Raw genomic sequence first — 17,738 nt, 5'->3', positions numbered from 1 at the left:
CTGCCTTTACTCAGGTCTTAGAAAACTTGACATCAGGAATCTGTATTTCAGAGAACTTTTTAGTGACTCTATTCCCCCCTTTATAAAATAAATGTTGCTTTCTGATAAGATGACGGTCACAAAGAACTTACTTACAATGTGATCTGCACTGACTTAACTATCATTCCATATGTGATTTGTAAAGATCTTCATTGTAATATTTATAAAGAGAATAAACCTAAATTTCTGAAGTACAAATTACTTCAAGCTCCCTATAAATCATACTATAAAGGTATAGTTTCATATTTCTGCTTTGGAGGCTGCTAGACTATCTACAATTCTGATAAGAGTTCAATGGGAAGTTTAATCAAGTTTAAGATTTTTTTAAGCCTTTGAAATTCTTATTCTGAGTAAATATCCTATTTTTTCAAAAAATATAAAACATTAATTATTTTTTCAATAATTTGGGATTATTAGTAAATTTCTAGATTAATAACCCAAGAAGTGTTAAGGGGTTACAACACTTAGACTTTTGTTATATTTATAAGAAATATAAAAGTATTAATTAACTAATTTCTTTTCAATAATTTGGGAGTATTAAAAATATTAGAACTAAGAATTATGGGATTTTGTGTTAGAACTATTAGGCACTTATAAATATAACTTCAATAATATCCTTTTTCTAACACACACACACACACACACACACACACACAACCTGATAGTTTGGTCTAAAAATAAGACATATCCTTAACTTTTCAAGTAAGACTGCACAGGAAAAATTCCATGATGCAGAAACCCAGAAACATGTTGTTCTCAATCTAGACATTTCTCTGGGGGAGCCTCTCAATCGTGTGCACAGTCTGTACAGTGAGTACAGAAGCATTCTAGATGACTGGAAAGCAATGGGCAAAGGTATCAGATTGAAAATGTAAGCAAACACCTGAGTGACCAGTCTCACAGAAACATAAAGTATTCTTGTCCATTCACTCACAGCAACTTCCCTTCTGACTCAACAGGGCCTGCTTTCTGTATATCCAGAAAAACAGAATACCGTTCTCAAAGCCAATTCACACCTCCAGAAAGATGCTTCTTCTCATATCCTAATCAGAAGGCCATGAAATTAGTCTTCTGTATGAGGAGTAAGGTGTTTTTGTTAGCCTTGGCAGTTTTTATTTATGGTGTAACAAAATAAAAAATATTTATGTATAAGGATTGATACGATGGAAGATTTTATTGACTCATGGTACTTTATTAATTTTTTAAAAAAATTTAGTCTCAAAAATCTAGATCTTGGTCAAAATATCTGAGTTGGGAAATTTAAACATTATCTATTGTGAATATACCTCCCATATCCATACAACAAACCAAAATACTATAACAAAATTGAATATAAAAGAAAGATAAACGGATAAATCGATGGATGATAGATGATACATTATGCAAGAAGTCTAGCATGCTAGTACTGTATGAACATTTCATGACAAAACCTGCACCAGACAAAATAGGCTGGCATCTGATTTTGACATGATCCTCAAACTCTGCCAAGGTGTGCCAAGGAAATTTGAGCTCAAATTTGCGTTAAATTTTAAAAGACTATTTTCTTATCATTTCAATTCCAATTTAGAATTGAGATACGTATCCCAGACCTGGGTTGTTAGAGGTGGGTTGTTGCACTTTCTGTTACTCAATACAGTGGCAAGCCCATGTGCAGAGTTTCAAGTTTCATACAGCGCAAAGGAACATGATCTCAAACACACAGAAGTTGAGGGTCATTCTCAAGCAAGGCAGCCAGATGCCTGGCTACTTTTACAGTCCTGTTTTGTCCCAATAAGGGCCACTTTCCATTTCTAAGTAAGAAGAGCAATGGCTTTGACCTGCTCCTCTAATATAAAATTCTGTTACCCAGCCGATCAAAGGAGCATCAGTACAGGTCGTCAGATGCTTACTAAATGTATTCATCTGTGAAAAGTTCTTTCAGACTTATATCTAGATGTTCTGACTCTGCACCCCTCTCCCAAATGGTCTGCAAGAGGCAGGAGGCAGAGCATTTCCTAAGCTTCAGTTTTAGATGTCTTGAGGGAATTCTATTGCCCCAAGACAGTATTGATCACCTACTAAATACACTATTTTCAGGGAACATTGACCCTCATTGTCAAAGGACTTGTTCCTCATTTAGAAAGAGGAACAAGAGAAGGAGAGAGAGAGAGAGAGAGAAAGAGGAAATGGAATCTACTTTAATTCTCTTACATTCTCTCGGAATACCTGGTGTCTCAGGCGATCTCCAGAGAGCCCCCGATGTCCTTCTCCGCAACCATAGGCACATCCCAGTGACTTGACTATTTTGATGAGCATAGTAAGAGCAAGCCTATGGTTGCTTACAGGGATGTTGTCATCCTAGTAACCAAGATGGAGAAAGAAAGACAAGCCTGTTAACCTTGCCACCTAGCTCGTTTTGATATTCTATTTTATGTTATAGCAATTAAGAAAATAAAATTGTGAAGAGCTCAACAAACTCACTTTTCTAAAACTTACAAAGAAACTGCGTTCTGATTGTCTTCTGATGATACAGGATTTGAATGGGTTTACTAAAAGACACACTTTCATATCCTTGGTGGACTATCAGAAGAACAACCTAGAGAGGGCCAGTGGGATGACCAAGAGTAAACAAGAATAGATTTTTCCTGGAATCTACCTTTATCAGGCATCAGGTATCAGGGGTTTCTGATAACACCCCCCCAGGCAAGAAAATTACTAGCTCTCTGGAGCTGGGAAATTTTTAAAAGATTTATTTATTTATTTTATGTATAGGAGTACACTGGAGCTGTCTTCAGATACACCAGAAGAGGGCAGGCATCAGATTTCATTACAGATGGTTGTTAGCCACCATGTAGATGCTGGGAGTTGAACTCAGGACCTCTTGGAAGAGCAGTCAGTGCTCTTAACCTCGGAGCCATTTCTCCAGCCCCATGGAACTTGGGAATCTTATGGTAATAAGATTGAAATTTTTGAGAAAAATCTCCTGATTATACTTCCATCATATCATAGTATATGTAATAAGCATAAGCAAAGTAGAATGTATAGAACTTCACATTCAGCTTGACTCTCCTCTTGAGGTTCACTAGGAAGCCTTCCTGAGGTGAATTATGAACTTGGTTTTCTTTTGTTCCTTTTGTGTTTTGTGAGTGGAAAACAGGGATCCCCAAAAGGAACTTATATTCTTTCCATAGATGAACAAGCATTACTGAGGAATGATGCTGAGCCCACAGTGGGAGGGCTGTTGTCTTTGCATAGCTGAAGTTTCCATGCTCCTTCTGGCTGCATTCAGCCAGCATGTGCATCACAGAGCCAGAATTCTAGCTCATGGCCCCTAGTTGCTTTGGGTGATACAAGACAGTTGCACAAATTAGTCTCTTTGTGGTTGTCTTTTTTTGCCTGTAAAGTGAGGGTACTAATAACTCCCCTCCCTTTCACATACGTTTTGCATACAGACTACATGAAATAGTGGAAGGAAATCACTCTGCAATAATGAGGGATGATTTCTCACTAGTCTCACTGTCAGGTTGACAAATGTAGAAAGAGTACTGTAATGCCGGTAAGGTATGAGAAGGCTAGTGGCTTCTAAGGACATTACCATGCACCTTAACATGGTATGCTGGGGTTTCTCCTTCTTTCCATTGTCCAACTGGTCAAGCTTTTCTCATCTGTAAGTTCTGGTAGCAGATGCACTTGGGCCTCAGAGAGCCACATTTCAGGAGTGAAACATTTCTTCGATGAGCTGATAGCAATGGTGGTTGCTAACCTGCCTCAAGGGAATGCCACTCCTGGGGGTAAAGCTGTCTCTATTAACCATCCAACTCCATATTGTTTGCCTGAAGGCATTCTTTCTCCAGTGGCTAGTCAGAGCCCAAAGAAGTAAGGGGATTGAAAATCACTTTCCATCCCCTGGTGACATCTTTGAAGAATCATCCTGAATTCAAAGAACATTCTGTAATTATGTATTTGCTAAGGGAAAAAATGATTTTTAGTTTGGATCCAAATTGCAGCCTCAATAATTAATAGCTATGTAATCTTGGGGAAACTGTTAATATTTAAAACTCTCTCCTCTTTAGAAACAGAATCATAACAATGCTTTTCTAATAGAGATATTGTGTGAGGTAGTTCACAACATATCATGTCCACTGTAAGAGAAAACCAAAGTATAATCTTTATGCAGATGTCACTGCTGTCCCTCAGAGCCACTTTTTGCCGATTAGGATCTTGAGTGGTGACTTAGTTAGACAGGTTAGATTCTGTCCTCACCAGTCTCCTTTGTTGACTGCCTTTGGGTAACTCAGGAGTACTGCAGCTTTATGCAGTAGCACCTTGGGAAAGGTCACTCTGGCGAGGGTTCTTTGGAAGGCTGATTTATACATGTTATTTATACAATTAATATAGTTAAGATAGTATTTAAGATAATATCTAGACATGATATAAGATTAAGACAGTTCTAAATAGAAGAGCAAGAATTCAAGAATATTGTAACAGATTTGTGGATCAGAGTTCACAGATATTGGAAAGATCTAAGCAAATTGTGAGTTGAAGAATTGGGAGATTAATAGAGTCAATATGCACCTGTGTGCTAGAGGTAGGAGAGAAAGTATAAGCAAGTACAGTACCATACATTTATATATTAAAAAATAGTATCTTATGCAGAAAAGTAGATAATCCATAGTTTATGTAACAAATTATGGAACAGTTTACAGTGTGATCTTTTACTTGTAAACTCAGCAAGATATGCAGACTGTAACCTGTTAAAGACTTCTGTGGTTTATTTCAATTTATGAACTTTAATTCACAACTAAATTTGCCAATTGAAATCAGTGTAAGTTATATGAATTCAAACTGCGATAATTTGTTTCTAAATAAAATAGAAGAAATGCTTGATAACTTCACAGATCATAAGGCATGAAGATAAACAGCAAGAATGAAATTCAGGATCATCCAATAATAAGAAGAAAGCCTCAGGGGCATGACACATTGAGACAGGAAAGACCTGAGGCCAGATAGTTGTTTCTGTACCAAACTTATGTCAAAATAACGCTGCAAAAATTCAAGCAGCTAGCCATCCGAGTCTCTCAAAATTCAAACACCAAAGCTGTAACCCTCCATCTGTTGGTATTTGGAGCCCAGACTTGGGAGGTAATTTGAATTAAATGAGGTTAGACACTGGTGTCCAGAGCCAGTGGAACTAAGTTCACGGAGAAACTAGATCTCTTAGTATTTCTTTGCACTTGCACAGAGGTGGTCATGTGAGCTCATAGTGGTAGCAGTCACCTTCTAGACAAGAGAAGAGGCTGCATGGAACTCTTATGAGCACTGGAACTTTGGACATTTCCAATCTCTATAAATAACAGACGTGTCTGTTGATCAATCTGTATGTTTTGTAATAGAGTCTGATTACACTCTCAGTATACTATCAGACTAGCTCCACAAAGTTTGAGGTTATCCTTAGTGGCAGACTGTGAATGATAACATAGTAGTTTTGAGATGTTACAGAAATAAAATTCCCCCCCACAAACAACAACAATGACAAATCTACCAAACCAATCTACCAAAATAACCACCACAACAAAAACAACAACCCACAACAACACTAAAATAAAACAGTCCTACCATTGCATGGGTGACGACAACTTTTGGATTTAGAACCAGGCACACAATGAGAGACCCAGGAGAACACGATCATGCACATAGATCATGGACCTCCCAGCACCCAGAACTGGAAGAAGTACATGTCTACTCTTTGCATCTTGCTACATAAGAGTTATTTCCTTTCTTCCAAATATTACTATTATCTTATGGAAGGTGACAAGAATATTTTAAAATTTAAAGAATACTGTATAGCCAAATATGTATTTGGAGTCCCACAAATCTGTATAGCATGTTAGTTAGTGTTTGTCTACTCATGCCTGCTGAGCACGTCATTAAGAGATTTCTACCATCATTGCTTTCAATGATGAGTTGAAATTCTAATCAATAAATATATGGGGAAAACAAACAAACAAAATCACGCACACACACACACACACACACTCACACACAGTCACATACTCACACACATGCATGCACATTCACATGCAGATACAAATTGAAAAGAATTCTGGACAACAAATGCCTAAGGATCTAGCATGTAATTTCACCATACCTTCTCTTGGTTCTTCTCATTCTTCTCATAAGGGCCACCTCCACCTCCTCCACCTCCTCCTCCATCTCCTCCTCCACCTCCTCCTCCTCCATCTCCACCTCCTCCTTCTTCTCCTCCACCATCTCCAGTTCCACTAGCAGAAGGGGCCCCAAACCCACTGGTGGAACTTGAAGACACTCCTTTGAACTGGAAGGCTCCCTCACTTGGTCTCTTTTCCATAGACTCATTTTCCTTGTTTTCACTTTTCTTCCTGTTTTTTTCTACACAGGGAACTACCCCAAGTTGAAGCAAACATTCCACAATGTTAAGCGCCACATCACAGATTCGAGAGCTGATGTCATGGTTGAGAACGAGATAAACAGCCTTCAGAACCACCTGCAGAGCACAAAGGTAAACGTAGGACAATTCAGTACCGGAAGTCCCCTTTCCAAAAGTCTCTTATTCTGCATAATACATTTCATTGGATTAAATGATAAACTATTAGAAATGGTTGTAAATAATTCAGACAGATGAATTCAAAACATTTAGTATCTTAGTTAATCCTTCTAATCTTGCCACCAAAAAGATTGTTGATGGACGTAATGAAGCACTTGAGTTAATGAAAAAAAAAAGTCATCTGACCAAATGAACTTACTAAACTGACTTTTATATGCAAAACATTTTAATCCTCTGCTTTTCACTTCCCATAAATAATGAAGAACAACGACTTCTATGCATGTATTCCACAGGACCACTGACTCCCTCAGGATTGTATTATTATTTAACCTTCAATTTTAAATGCACAATATTTGCATGTTTAAGTTACGATCCTGTATTGATTTTAATATCTTAAATTATTTGCTGAGCCTGGTTCCATAGGGTGTAATAAAAATGTTGGTGAAATATAATTGTAAAATATACAACCCTTTCGTTGGCTAATGACTGTACTCAAAACAGGCTTTCCTGAGAATGCAAGCTTAAATCTTTCAAGGACTTCTATTCATTTTTTTTCCTGGCTTCATGGGAGGTTCATCGTCCTGGTGGTTATGTAACTAAAGAAAAATAAAAGAACTTCTCATTTTCATTGTAAGAAAAAACACAGAGGCTTAGCAGAACACACACTTAAATTTATTTATGTATGTGTACTGAAATCTGCTAAGGCTTTAGGAAGGTAAGAATATTCTGAGATAAGATCAAATTTAATGCAATATTTGGAAAAAAAACACAAAAGGTACATTTAAGAGGGTTGCTAGCCTTGTGGGATTTTTATATGGGTAGCCTCTTCATTTTAAGATTCAGTAAATAGTTCTAAGATATCCACATGCCCACATTACCCAATCTTGTAGAAATTATGCTAAAAAGTCTTTCTAGTCTTCATTAGGAAAAGGACTGCCCCTTACAGAGAGATCCAGCATGCCGTTCTTGTGGACAAAGTTGTTGGTGCCATCAATATGTTCTGTGTCCTCCAGGTAGCTGTAGTTTATGCAGGAGTCTGTGAGGCTTCGTGGCAGGTTGGCGCATGCCAGAGGTTCATGTGGCATCTCTGGGATAGGCACCTGGCTGCAGAGCTTCCTCATGTGTTCACTGAAGAAGTCCGCGTAGCCTACATTGAATGATGCCAGCGTAGTGTTGAAGGTCGCAACTGTGATGGTGGAGATCTGAGATCGCACTGGGAAGATGGAGCAAGACCTCAGTTTCCCTTGTGTGGACCCAGTACATCAGTTAGACTGACTCAGTTTCCCTTGTGTGGACCCAGTACATCAGTTAGACTGACTCAGTTTCCCTTGCGCAGACCCAGTACATCAGTTAGACTGACTCAGTTTCCCTTGTGTGGACCCAGCACATCAGTTAGACTGACATGCTATTTCTTGCATGTGACCGCAAATCACAGCTTTTAAAGATAAACTGGTTTATGGCCTCAAAGCTATTATCAAGGTGCATGAAATGCCATGGAATCAATCTTATATCTGACAGAGAGTGAAGGTTATAGGAAGCTGTGATCACATGTGTTCTCCTTGAGACTAAAGCTAGAATTTAAATTTTATAAGGATGGCTTAAGTTGATAACATTACATAGGTTTTAACGTAACAGCTCACTGTGATATAAACTGATGTATTTGAGATCATTTCCTATGATTTTATACTGTTAAATATACTTCATTTTGTTAAACCAAATGTCAATAACCTGAGAAATAAATCAGTATGAGTGGAGGTGGGGAGGATGGGCTGGGAGTGTTCATATATTCAGGAAGGAGATAAGAGAGGCCTGGGGGTGGGGAGCGTAATCAGAACACATTGTATACATACGTGAAATTATCAAATGATCAACAAAAATGCAACTCTAAAAATATCTACTTTTATCTAAAGTATTGAAAAAAAACCCAAGAGAAAAATCTTTTTGTGTCCAAGAGTAATGGGACATCAATTTGTAATGACAAATAATAGATACCATTTAATACTTACAATACAGTTTGGGGGCCAAAGGGATGAAGGGATAAAGTTTATGCTCTGATAAGAGCATAACAATAATAAAAAGAATAAAGAATTCTGTTCCAAATAGAGAGTATGAAGTTGTATGGGTTTCACTCAGAGACACATGTTTACTCCACATAAGCCACCAGGAGGAGCCAGTAACTGTCAGAAAAATGATCCAGCGGACTTAGAGAGGGTTTGACTTTATTCCCACTGACTTGTAGGCACTGCCTGCCTTGAAGGTATAGCATGGAAGTGGACAAGCAATGACTGTAGATGTTTTCCAGCCTTTGGGCTAATGATCTTTTAGAATATGTATGAGTGTTTTGTCCTTGCTCTCCCCCTGGAGGTATGGTGCTCATGTCAAACAGCTTCTGCTACTAAAGCTGTGCAAAGAATAGCTAACAAGTAGGTTTCTAAGCAATATACATAAAAGAGTACCAGGTTTTGAAGATATAATGATGCAGAGAACAATTAACATGGTATGCTGGGTGGTCGTATGTCAACTTGTCAGAAGCTAAAGTCATCTGAAAAGAGCAGACCTCAGTTAAGAAAATGCCTCCATAAGATTAGGCTGTAGGCAAGCCTGTAGGGCATTTTTCTTAATTAGTGATTGATAGGGGAGGGTCATCCCATTATGAGTAGTGCCATCCCTGGGCTAGTAGCCCAGAGTTCTATGAGTAAGCCCTGAAGAGCAAGGCAGTAAGCAGCACTTCTCCATGGCCTCTGCAGCAGCTCCTGCCTCTAGGTTCCTGCCTTCAGGTTCCTGTCCCATTCCAGGACCTGTTCTGACTTCATTTTATAATGAACAGTGATATGGAAACACAAGCCAATACAAACCCTTTCCTCCCCAAGTTGCTTTTGGTCATGGTGTTACATCATAGCAATAGAAACCCTAACTTAGACACGTGGGTAAAAAATGTTAAGAACGGGAAACCCTGAAAGGAATCTGTGCTCCTTCCCTATCCTGACTCTGGCCCACGACCCGACCTGTGCTGGACCCACCTTCCTTGACAGTGTTCTCTCCGTGGCTGTTGGAGTGGTCTGGCAGGTCGCTCACCAGGGTGTGGTGGGAGTGCGAGTGCCTGGCGCTCAGACTTTCCATCTCAGTGGCTGCATCCGAGCTACCCCGCCGGGTCAGCTTCCCTGAGTTGGGGGAGAATATCACAAGAGACTTTTAAAATCTAGAAGGGTATCTCTTGAGATTTGTTTTTTTTCTCTCTAGAGGATAGCAATAAAGTGAGAGAGCAGGAAGGAGAGCATGAAGCTCAACTGAAATAGCAAGGACTGCACTTGACTTTCGAACAGTCAAGGTCAAGATGATTGATGAAATTGCCTGTGATAGGGTCAGCCCCAATCTAAGACAAATGTCAGAGACCGTCTGTTGTGGCTCCATGGATGTCAGCTTCTGATTTTAAGCTTCCTTTCTTAAGTTAATATCCAAGGTGTATGCGTGGGGCACTGTTACTTCCTTTGCTTTCCTTATTTTATTAAATAACAGAGTTAAGTAAAAGTCTGCCTTTAGATGAGTAAAATGAAAATTAATATACAGAATCTTCTAAAGTCACAATTCTGCATCTATTATGATCTAAGTAATATAACTTTTACTGGATAATCATAGAGACTTCTTGCATAGTTAATTAAATTATCTGCATTTCTTTGGTTGTGCAAACTCTGCATTATTTCAATATTAGAGCACTCGCATTTGGGCCCAGTGTTCTTGAATGAATTAAGAAAGATCTAGACTTGGAAGGGATCCTGAGATCCAGAATTCACAAATGGTTCACTTGGGCTGTATGCTACTGGGAAGATCTTTGTAGTCACCTAAGATGGTGGTTTGCCAGCCTCCCTTTTCAATGCCTCTCCTATCTTCTCCAAGCCCAGAGAAACTGCCAAAAGAGAATGTGCTGCGGGTGGGTGAGACGTCTAGGTGGTCCTCATGCAGCAGGAACGGTACACCCATTCGTCTAGGTCTCCTCTTCCCTGTGTGGTGGAATGGAATGGAGCCCTTCCTCTCTCGGTCTTCTTTGCGACTTTTGAACTGTAATGAGGAGAGATAAAGGCAGACACAAGCCAAAGAGCTGTAAGAGTAAACCCGGAAAATGTTGAGTGCCATCCAATAGACAGGGGGGAAATGTCACAAGGGTCTTAATAGAGTGAGAGAAACAAAGTAAAATTCAATACATTCTGGAAGTCTTTCTCTTGAATGAGTTTGAGCACTGGTTCTCAAAGAGAAGACTCTGAGCCATGAGCTGTAGCGTCCTTTTGGAACTTGTTGGAAGCTCAAACTTGCAGCGTGTCCCCCTCAGCATATCTAACATTTAAAATTAAAAGGAAAATCCCAGTGATCTGTGTTTTAACAAGCCCTGAGGGTGCCTCTGATCCCTGATGCACACTGAAGGTGCAGAGCCACTGGTGCAGAGGAGCTGTGCCTTTAACTCTGCTCTACCTCTCAAGCTTGGTTCTAGTTGGTAGGTTCACCATTCACAAGGACAGTCAAAGAGGACACACAACGGACATTGGAACAAATCTATTATTCATACCAAACCAGCTCAAGATCAAGGGTAAGTCAGAATTTAGAATGCCTTTAGAAATATTTAGAATTTAGAAAGCTGTAGAAATATACCCACATCTGAATTTAGCTTTCAGTGATTTTGATTGTATTATTCTGGGCTCAGGTCTGGGCCCTTTGAATTATAAAGCTACTCGAGAAAAACTATGTGCACCTGAAATAGGAAAATCTCTCCTTTTTTTCTGTAATTGTCAATGTGGTTAGAAGAACGATAGTCAGTGCCTACTGCTGCGTTATTGATGAAGGAGACACTCACTGTTTAGTAACGAGTTGAGATGATAAGTAAATACTTATTTTTATGTTCTTCATTGACATAATTAAACAAATAATTTTGAAAAAGGGAAAACAAAGCTGCTACATGTAAATGAGCATACATCATCTCCTAGGTGATTGACTCCATACAATGATGACAGAGAGACAGCGTGGCCAGTCCAGAAGAATGTGGATGTCTTAGATAGCAGTCTTAGGGTTAAGTTTAGCAAACTGCCTAACACTTCTGTAAAATTCAAATAGGTTCTCAGTGGATTAAGTAAAAACTACTTGTATAAAGTATTTGATAAATGAAATGGAGACATAGGAATGAAAACTAGTACCACCATACTCCTGCTACCAGTATACACACTGCATCATGAAGGTCTTCATGATAACTATGGGGAACATCAATAATAGAACACATATACACACATATATACACACATACACATGCTCACACATACACATGATTGACACACATTCACACACAAATATACACACACCCACACATACACACGATTGATTACACACACACACACACACACACACACACACACACGTATACATACATACATACAAACATGCATTTGGTTACAGAGTCATGTTGTGAGTCACTATTAAACTTAAGAGCTGGTATTTTCCCCCTTTTCTTCCCTTGTATCCTTTGGCAGATTAAGGGACAGTATGATCCTCTAGCTTTTTAAATCACTGAGGTATCAAAATGCATACTCACCTTCTTAAAAATGTTCATGCCCAGATCCGAAGATAGATCTGGAACTGCAGATCTTCGGAGATTGGTCAATGAGACTTTGGAAAAAGCCTCAGGGCTCAGAGATTTTTCTTCTTCATTACACTTCATAGTGAGATCCTTAACAAACAATAAACATAATCACTAGGGACTCAGACCATCCCAATACTTATTTTATTGAGGTGTTATCTTTTAAATGGAGCTATCCCTGTTGTTTTGAGATCTATAAAATTTTAACTTGCATGATCAGACTTCTGGAATCCAGATTCTGCTTTGAAAGACATATTTCATATTAATTTTAACATCTGTTTGCAAATTTTAACACTGATGCTATGTAGCCCTGCATCTAAAATACTACAGGATATATATATATATATATATATATATATATATATATATATATANATTTTATATGATATAGTTTGATTTTCCCCTTCCCCAAACTCACCCAGATCTTACTAAACTCACTCAGATCTTAATAAACAGAGTTTTTCCAGTTAGTAACTCACTTAAGGAGGTGCTCATGGTGGCAGGACATCTACTACCAAAGCAGTGCTTATCTTTAGAATGTGCAGGAAAACATTTTCAGAGCCAACCCACTCAAGATTAACTACAATCAAATGGCTGAATATCATGCAAGCAAATCACTCCTCTGTATTTTCATAATGTGGTGATGATAAGAAAAATGGGAAGAACATGTGCTTGATTGACATGTAGGTATCATTTGCCAGAACGCAACCTTCATAGGAAGGTTACCAAATCAGGATGCACTCAAATTACTTCTCTCAATAGCCATAATAAATTGGAAGCCTGTATATCAAAAAGTAATATTCCCAATGGTGGCTTTGAGACTCCATTTTGAGTTATGCAAAAAAGTTGAATCACATTCTGTAAAATGCTAATGCCCCATATTTTATGATACTAGTATTTACTAGATTGCATGTCAGAACCCTATTCTAACTGAACCTCTGATTTTCCAGGTGACCCAATTTTCAATGTTTTGGATAAACAAAGAATTATATTAAATTAACATGCACAAAATATACACTTCTGTCAATAGTGACGAGAGAGCTGAAGAGCTGCCAAAGGTTCTACCCATGCAAAAGAAGGGAAGGATAATTGCAAGGGAGCTAGTTACCAACCAAGTTTTAGGCACGGAAACCATAAGAGCTTGAAGCCAGGAAAGAAACAGAAAATGCTGACATTGATAGCCCAAGCAACAATGGACCAGGTTTGCCTTACTTGAGTCTTGTGGGTGTTCACTAGTGAGGGAGCTGCTGCCACCATTGAGCTACTTCTGGGCCTGGGCAGGAGAGGAATATCTGGATCTGGGGTCTTTTCTGGTTTCTCTTCCAGCATGTGTCGCAGCCTTTGTAGATAGTACATCAGAGACCACTGAGTGCCTTCCTCAGACCAGTGGGGCTGGAGAAGGCAGCGGAGAACAGCAACATCGAAGTAGGTGGCATAGCGTGACCTCTGGCATGGTGGTATCACAAGTGAGGCCCTGATCCCAGTGACAGAGAGAAGATGATTACACTGACAGCAGGCCTCCCAAGGGCAGCACAATCCAGCCTAAGTCTCTACATTCCACTTCTTTGTTCATTCACTCATCTCTTGTATGGCTCACTCTACAGACCATCTACCTGGTCTAGTCCATTCTACTTCTGTCTAGCATTTCTTGAGAGTAGACACACTGAAAGTTTTGAAGGATGAGTAGGAAATTAGCAATTTAAAAGTAAAGTTGTCACTGGAAGACAAACTGTTATTTGAAGATAAAGGGAACCACACCCAAAAAGGTATTGATTGAAAAAAGAATCAAGAGTTGGGTGTGAGCATCCTATGTTGGTGGTACAGTTGATGAGAAATTTGGGAAGTGGCCAATGATGATAGGCAGAGACAAAGACACTGATGGGATTCAAGTCATGATGTTTTCTGAGCTATAAGATGTGATGAAAATAAAAGCAGGAATGATGTTTTTCTTATTTACTCTATGGAGCTATTTATGTTCAATGGCGAAAGTATTATGTAAAAGAATGAAAGAAACAGAAACATTCTAAACAAACTAGTCTTATGAAAACAAATCTCTGAAAAATCTTCTTATATAACTATGTATATAGTAACTTAAAAATTCTCAAAGTTCTGGAATGCTGTTTTTTTTCATTTAAATGCATGATATATGCATTAACTAAGGATTAGTTTAATAAAGAATAGTTGTAAAGAATTACTTAGATTAATACATTACGGTAGATATCTTAGGAGCATTAGAGTTGACAATTTTCTCCTTCGAAATTAATATTTGAAATCCCAATGTGCTAGTAATTAGGGGTGGAAACAATTGAACTACAAGTCTTCACTTCTAGGTATAAGGCCCTCTTGGAAAAGGACTTTTGAGTGGTCTCTTGCTGCCTTCCTATCACATGGGGACGTTAGAAGTCATCAGTCTGAATGCAAATGCAGCCATGCTGATGCCATGATCTTGGACATGCAGCCTCCAGGGTTGTCAGCAATACATCTTCCCTGTTTAGAACCCACTTTGACTATGTTACAGCAGCCCAAACTAGGACAGCTATAGGTGCAAAAGTCTTTCTTGTGGAACATGCAGCATAGCACCCTGAGATTCCACCGTACACCAATCAGAATGGCTAAAATCAAAACCTCAGGTGACAGCACATGTTGGAGAGGATGTGGAGGAAGAGGAGCACTCCTCCATTTCGGGTGGGATTGCAAACTGGTACAACCACTCTGGAAATCAATCTGGTGATTCCTCAGAAAATTGGAAATAGTTCTACATGAAGACCCAGTTATACCAGTCCTGGACATATCCAAAAGATGACCCACCACACCACAAGGACAAGTGTTCCACCATGTTCATAGCAGCCTTATTCATAATAGCCAGAAGCTAGAAACAACCCAGATATCCCTCAAAGAATGGATACAGAAAAGGTGGTTCATTTACATAATGAAACATTACTCAGCTATTAAGGATGAGGACATCCTGAGTTTTGCAGGCAAATGGATAGAACTAGAAAATATCATCCTGAGTGATGTAACTCAGACCCAAAAGGACATGCATAGTATGTACTCACTAATAAGTGGATGTTAGCCAAAAAAAAAAAAATGTACAGAATACCCAAGATACAGTCCACAGAACTCAAAAAAGTCAACAAGCTGAAGTGTTCAAATGAGGACGCCTCAGTCCCACTTGGGAGGGAGACAAAACTGATCACAAGTGGGGAGCAAGGGAGGGATCTGGGAGGGAAAGTGAATGGGGGGGGGCAATGGATGAGGGCAGGGGGGAGAGGGGAACCTGATCTGATATCGGGTGAGAGAAAAGGACTAAAGCCCTGAGGGCCATCAGAAAGAATGGAAACAGGCAACCTCGGGAGATAGGAGGTTGGGGGGGCGGGGTCAAGAATCGGGAGGGGAGAGACGCTCAGGACTCAAAGGGAAGGACTCTAGATGAAATGCGCAACAGTAGGAAGACAGAACTTATAGAGCCCACCTTCAGCAGGAAAACAGGGATGGGGTTGCCATCCCGCAGTCACAACTCTGACCCATAATTGTTCCTGTCTGAAAGAATTACAGGGATGGAAATGGAGAGGAACCTGAGGAAATGAAGGTCCAGCGACAAACCCAAAGTGAAATCCAGCTCAAGAGGAGGTCGCAAGGCCTGACACTTACTAAGGCTATGGAGCACTCACAAAAAGGGACCTACTATGACTGCACTCTGAAAGATCCAAGGTGCAGATATTTGCACCCAACCAATGGACAGAAGCAGCTGAGCCCTGTTCCTGAATTAGGGAAGGCTGAAAAGAAGCTGAGGAGAAGGGCAATCCTGTAGGAGGACCAGCAGTCTCAATTAATCTGGACCCCCGAGATCTTTCCAATACTGGACTACGAACCAGCAGCATACACCAGCTGATATGAGGCCCCCAACACACATACAGTAGTGGACTGCTGGGTCTGTGTTCTTTCAGAGATGATGCACCTAACCCTCAAGAGACTGGAGGCCCCACAGAGTTTAAAGTCCAGGCAGGGTTGGGGGTGGGAACATCCACGTGGAGACAGGGACTTCGGGAAGAGGTATGGGATGTGGAACAGTCGGAGGGTGGATGGGGGGGGGGCAAATAAAATACAGAGTGTAAAAAAATTAATTAATTAATTAATTAATTAATTAATTAATTAAAAGAATGTCTGGAAGGAAGTAAATGACTAAATAAAGTCAGGTTTCTGGGAGCTGAAGTCACCTTGGATCTAAACTGGAAGCTTGATCTTCAAGCACCATTTTTCTGAGTTAGGTGATGCAGAAAGGAAGGTTTGACACCCTACCCCACACAAAGAAGTAACTTAAGAAAAGAAAAGAAATGTAGCCACTGGGATATTAGTGTTTGTTCATTGTCTGCCTGCTTGTCTGAAATGGGTCTCCTTATGAAGTGTGGTCTGGCCTTAATCTCTTGATTCTCTTAACACTGCTTCCCAAGTGCCAGGATTATCAGCACGTCCTGGATTGAAGATCCATAACTTACCAGTGGTTTAAAATTAACAATGTGAGACATAGCTTTGCCTACTATTGAGAATAAATATCATGGAGTAGAGATTTGAGTGTTTGGTGGAACATTTGTTCTACTTCACAGTTTCATCAAGAATCACAACACACACATACCCACCCAACACACACACACCACACACACACACACACACACACACACCTGAACATTGTACAAACATTTAAAAAAAAGCCCAGATCATACAATCTGGTACCTTGTTTATTATTATTATATGTACTTCTTTCTCCCTTATCAAAGTTCATGCCACACTGTTCTTCCTATTGTTACCAACATCCTCTACTGTACCAAGTGGCAACTGTCACATGCCTGAAAGTTTTGAATGTCATTGCTGTCTTTAAAAAACTTCTTTTTCAAATTTTATTGTATTTAATGTGTGTATTTATGTGCATGAATGTGGGTGCTTGTACCATTGTGGGTGTGGAGATGAGAAGACAACTTGTGTCCATCAGCTCTCTCCTACTAGGTAGACTAAAGAGATATATTCAGGTTGTCAGTCAAGGATGCAAGTGCACTTAGCTGCTGAGCCATGTCACCAGCCCTTAGTGCTATCCTATAGTTGAATATTCTGAGGAGTTTAACTAGAAAGTAGGAAACTAAATACAAAAAGTCAAGCACTTTGGATGTCACACACTAAACTACTAACTAGGATGGAAATCATATTAAATATACATTCTATAATTCTGAATTTTTCACATACACTAGATGGGGGAACTACAATAGTCTGATCATCAGCTACAAGTCAATTTTAAATCCATCACAGAGTCCTATAGATAACTCTTCTAACTACTCCTCATCAGGCTTACCTATAGACACCATTCAAGTGCTAGCGACCCACACGCCTCACCAAGAGAATCGCACCAACATCCTTCAAATCTCCTGGTTTGTTTTATTCTCCATACTTCAGAACATTCATTCTTAGAATGAAATTGAAAATCTATACAGTGCTGAGCAAAGTCTGTCTAATGTCTAATTAGAATTCCTT

At 39.4% G+C, this 17,738-nt stretch overlaps 1 protein-coding gene across 9 annotated transcripts in view; it reads right to left on the bottom strand.

The window, feature by feature from the left end:
- Positions 1-17,738, bottom strand: part of Unc80 (unc-80 homolog, NALCN channel complex subunit) — a 196,319-nt gene that overhangs the window by 147,541 nt on the left and 31,040 nt on the right. For 8 of the 9 annotated variants that reach the window (XM_021162288.2, XM_021162282.2, XM_029478005.1 and 5 more), the window contains exons 8-14: positions 13,431-13,692; positions 12,174-12,308; positions 10,441-10,657; positions 9,622-9,762; positions 7,546-7,814; positions 6,167-6,541; positions 2,230-2,376 (exon numbers count right to left, since the gene is read on the bottom strand). In XM_021162288.2, the coding sequence (XP_021017947.1) occupies positions 2,230-2,376; positions 6,167-6,541; positions 7,546-7,814; positions 9,622-9,762; positions 10,441-10,657; positions 12,174-12,308; positions 13,431-13,692 (1,546 nt within the window). The remainder of the gene's footprint in view (positions 1-2,229; positions 2,377-6,166; positions 6,542-7,545; positions 7,815-9,621; positions 9,763-10,440; positions 10,658-12,173; positions 12,309-13,430; positions 13,693-17,738) is intronic. The other variant, XM_021162296.2, reaches the window with a different exon arrangement.

This window comes from Mus caroli, chromosome 1 (genome assembly GCF_900094665.2).
Source record: "Mus caroli chromosome 1, CAROLI_EIJ_v1.1, whole genome shotgun sequence".
Classification (NCBI taxonomy): Eukaryota; Metazoa; Chordata; class Mammalia; order Rodentia; family Muridae; genus Mus; species Mus caroli.
This window is presented reverse-complemented; position numbering and strand designations above follow the sequence as displayed.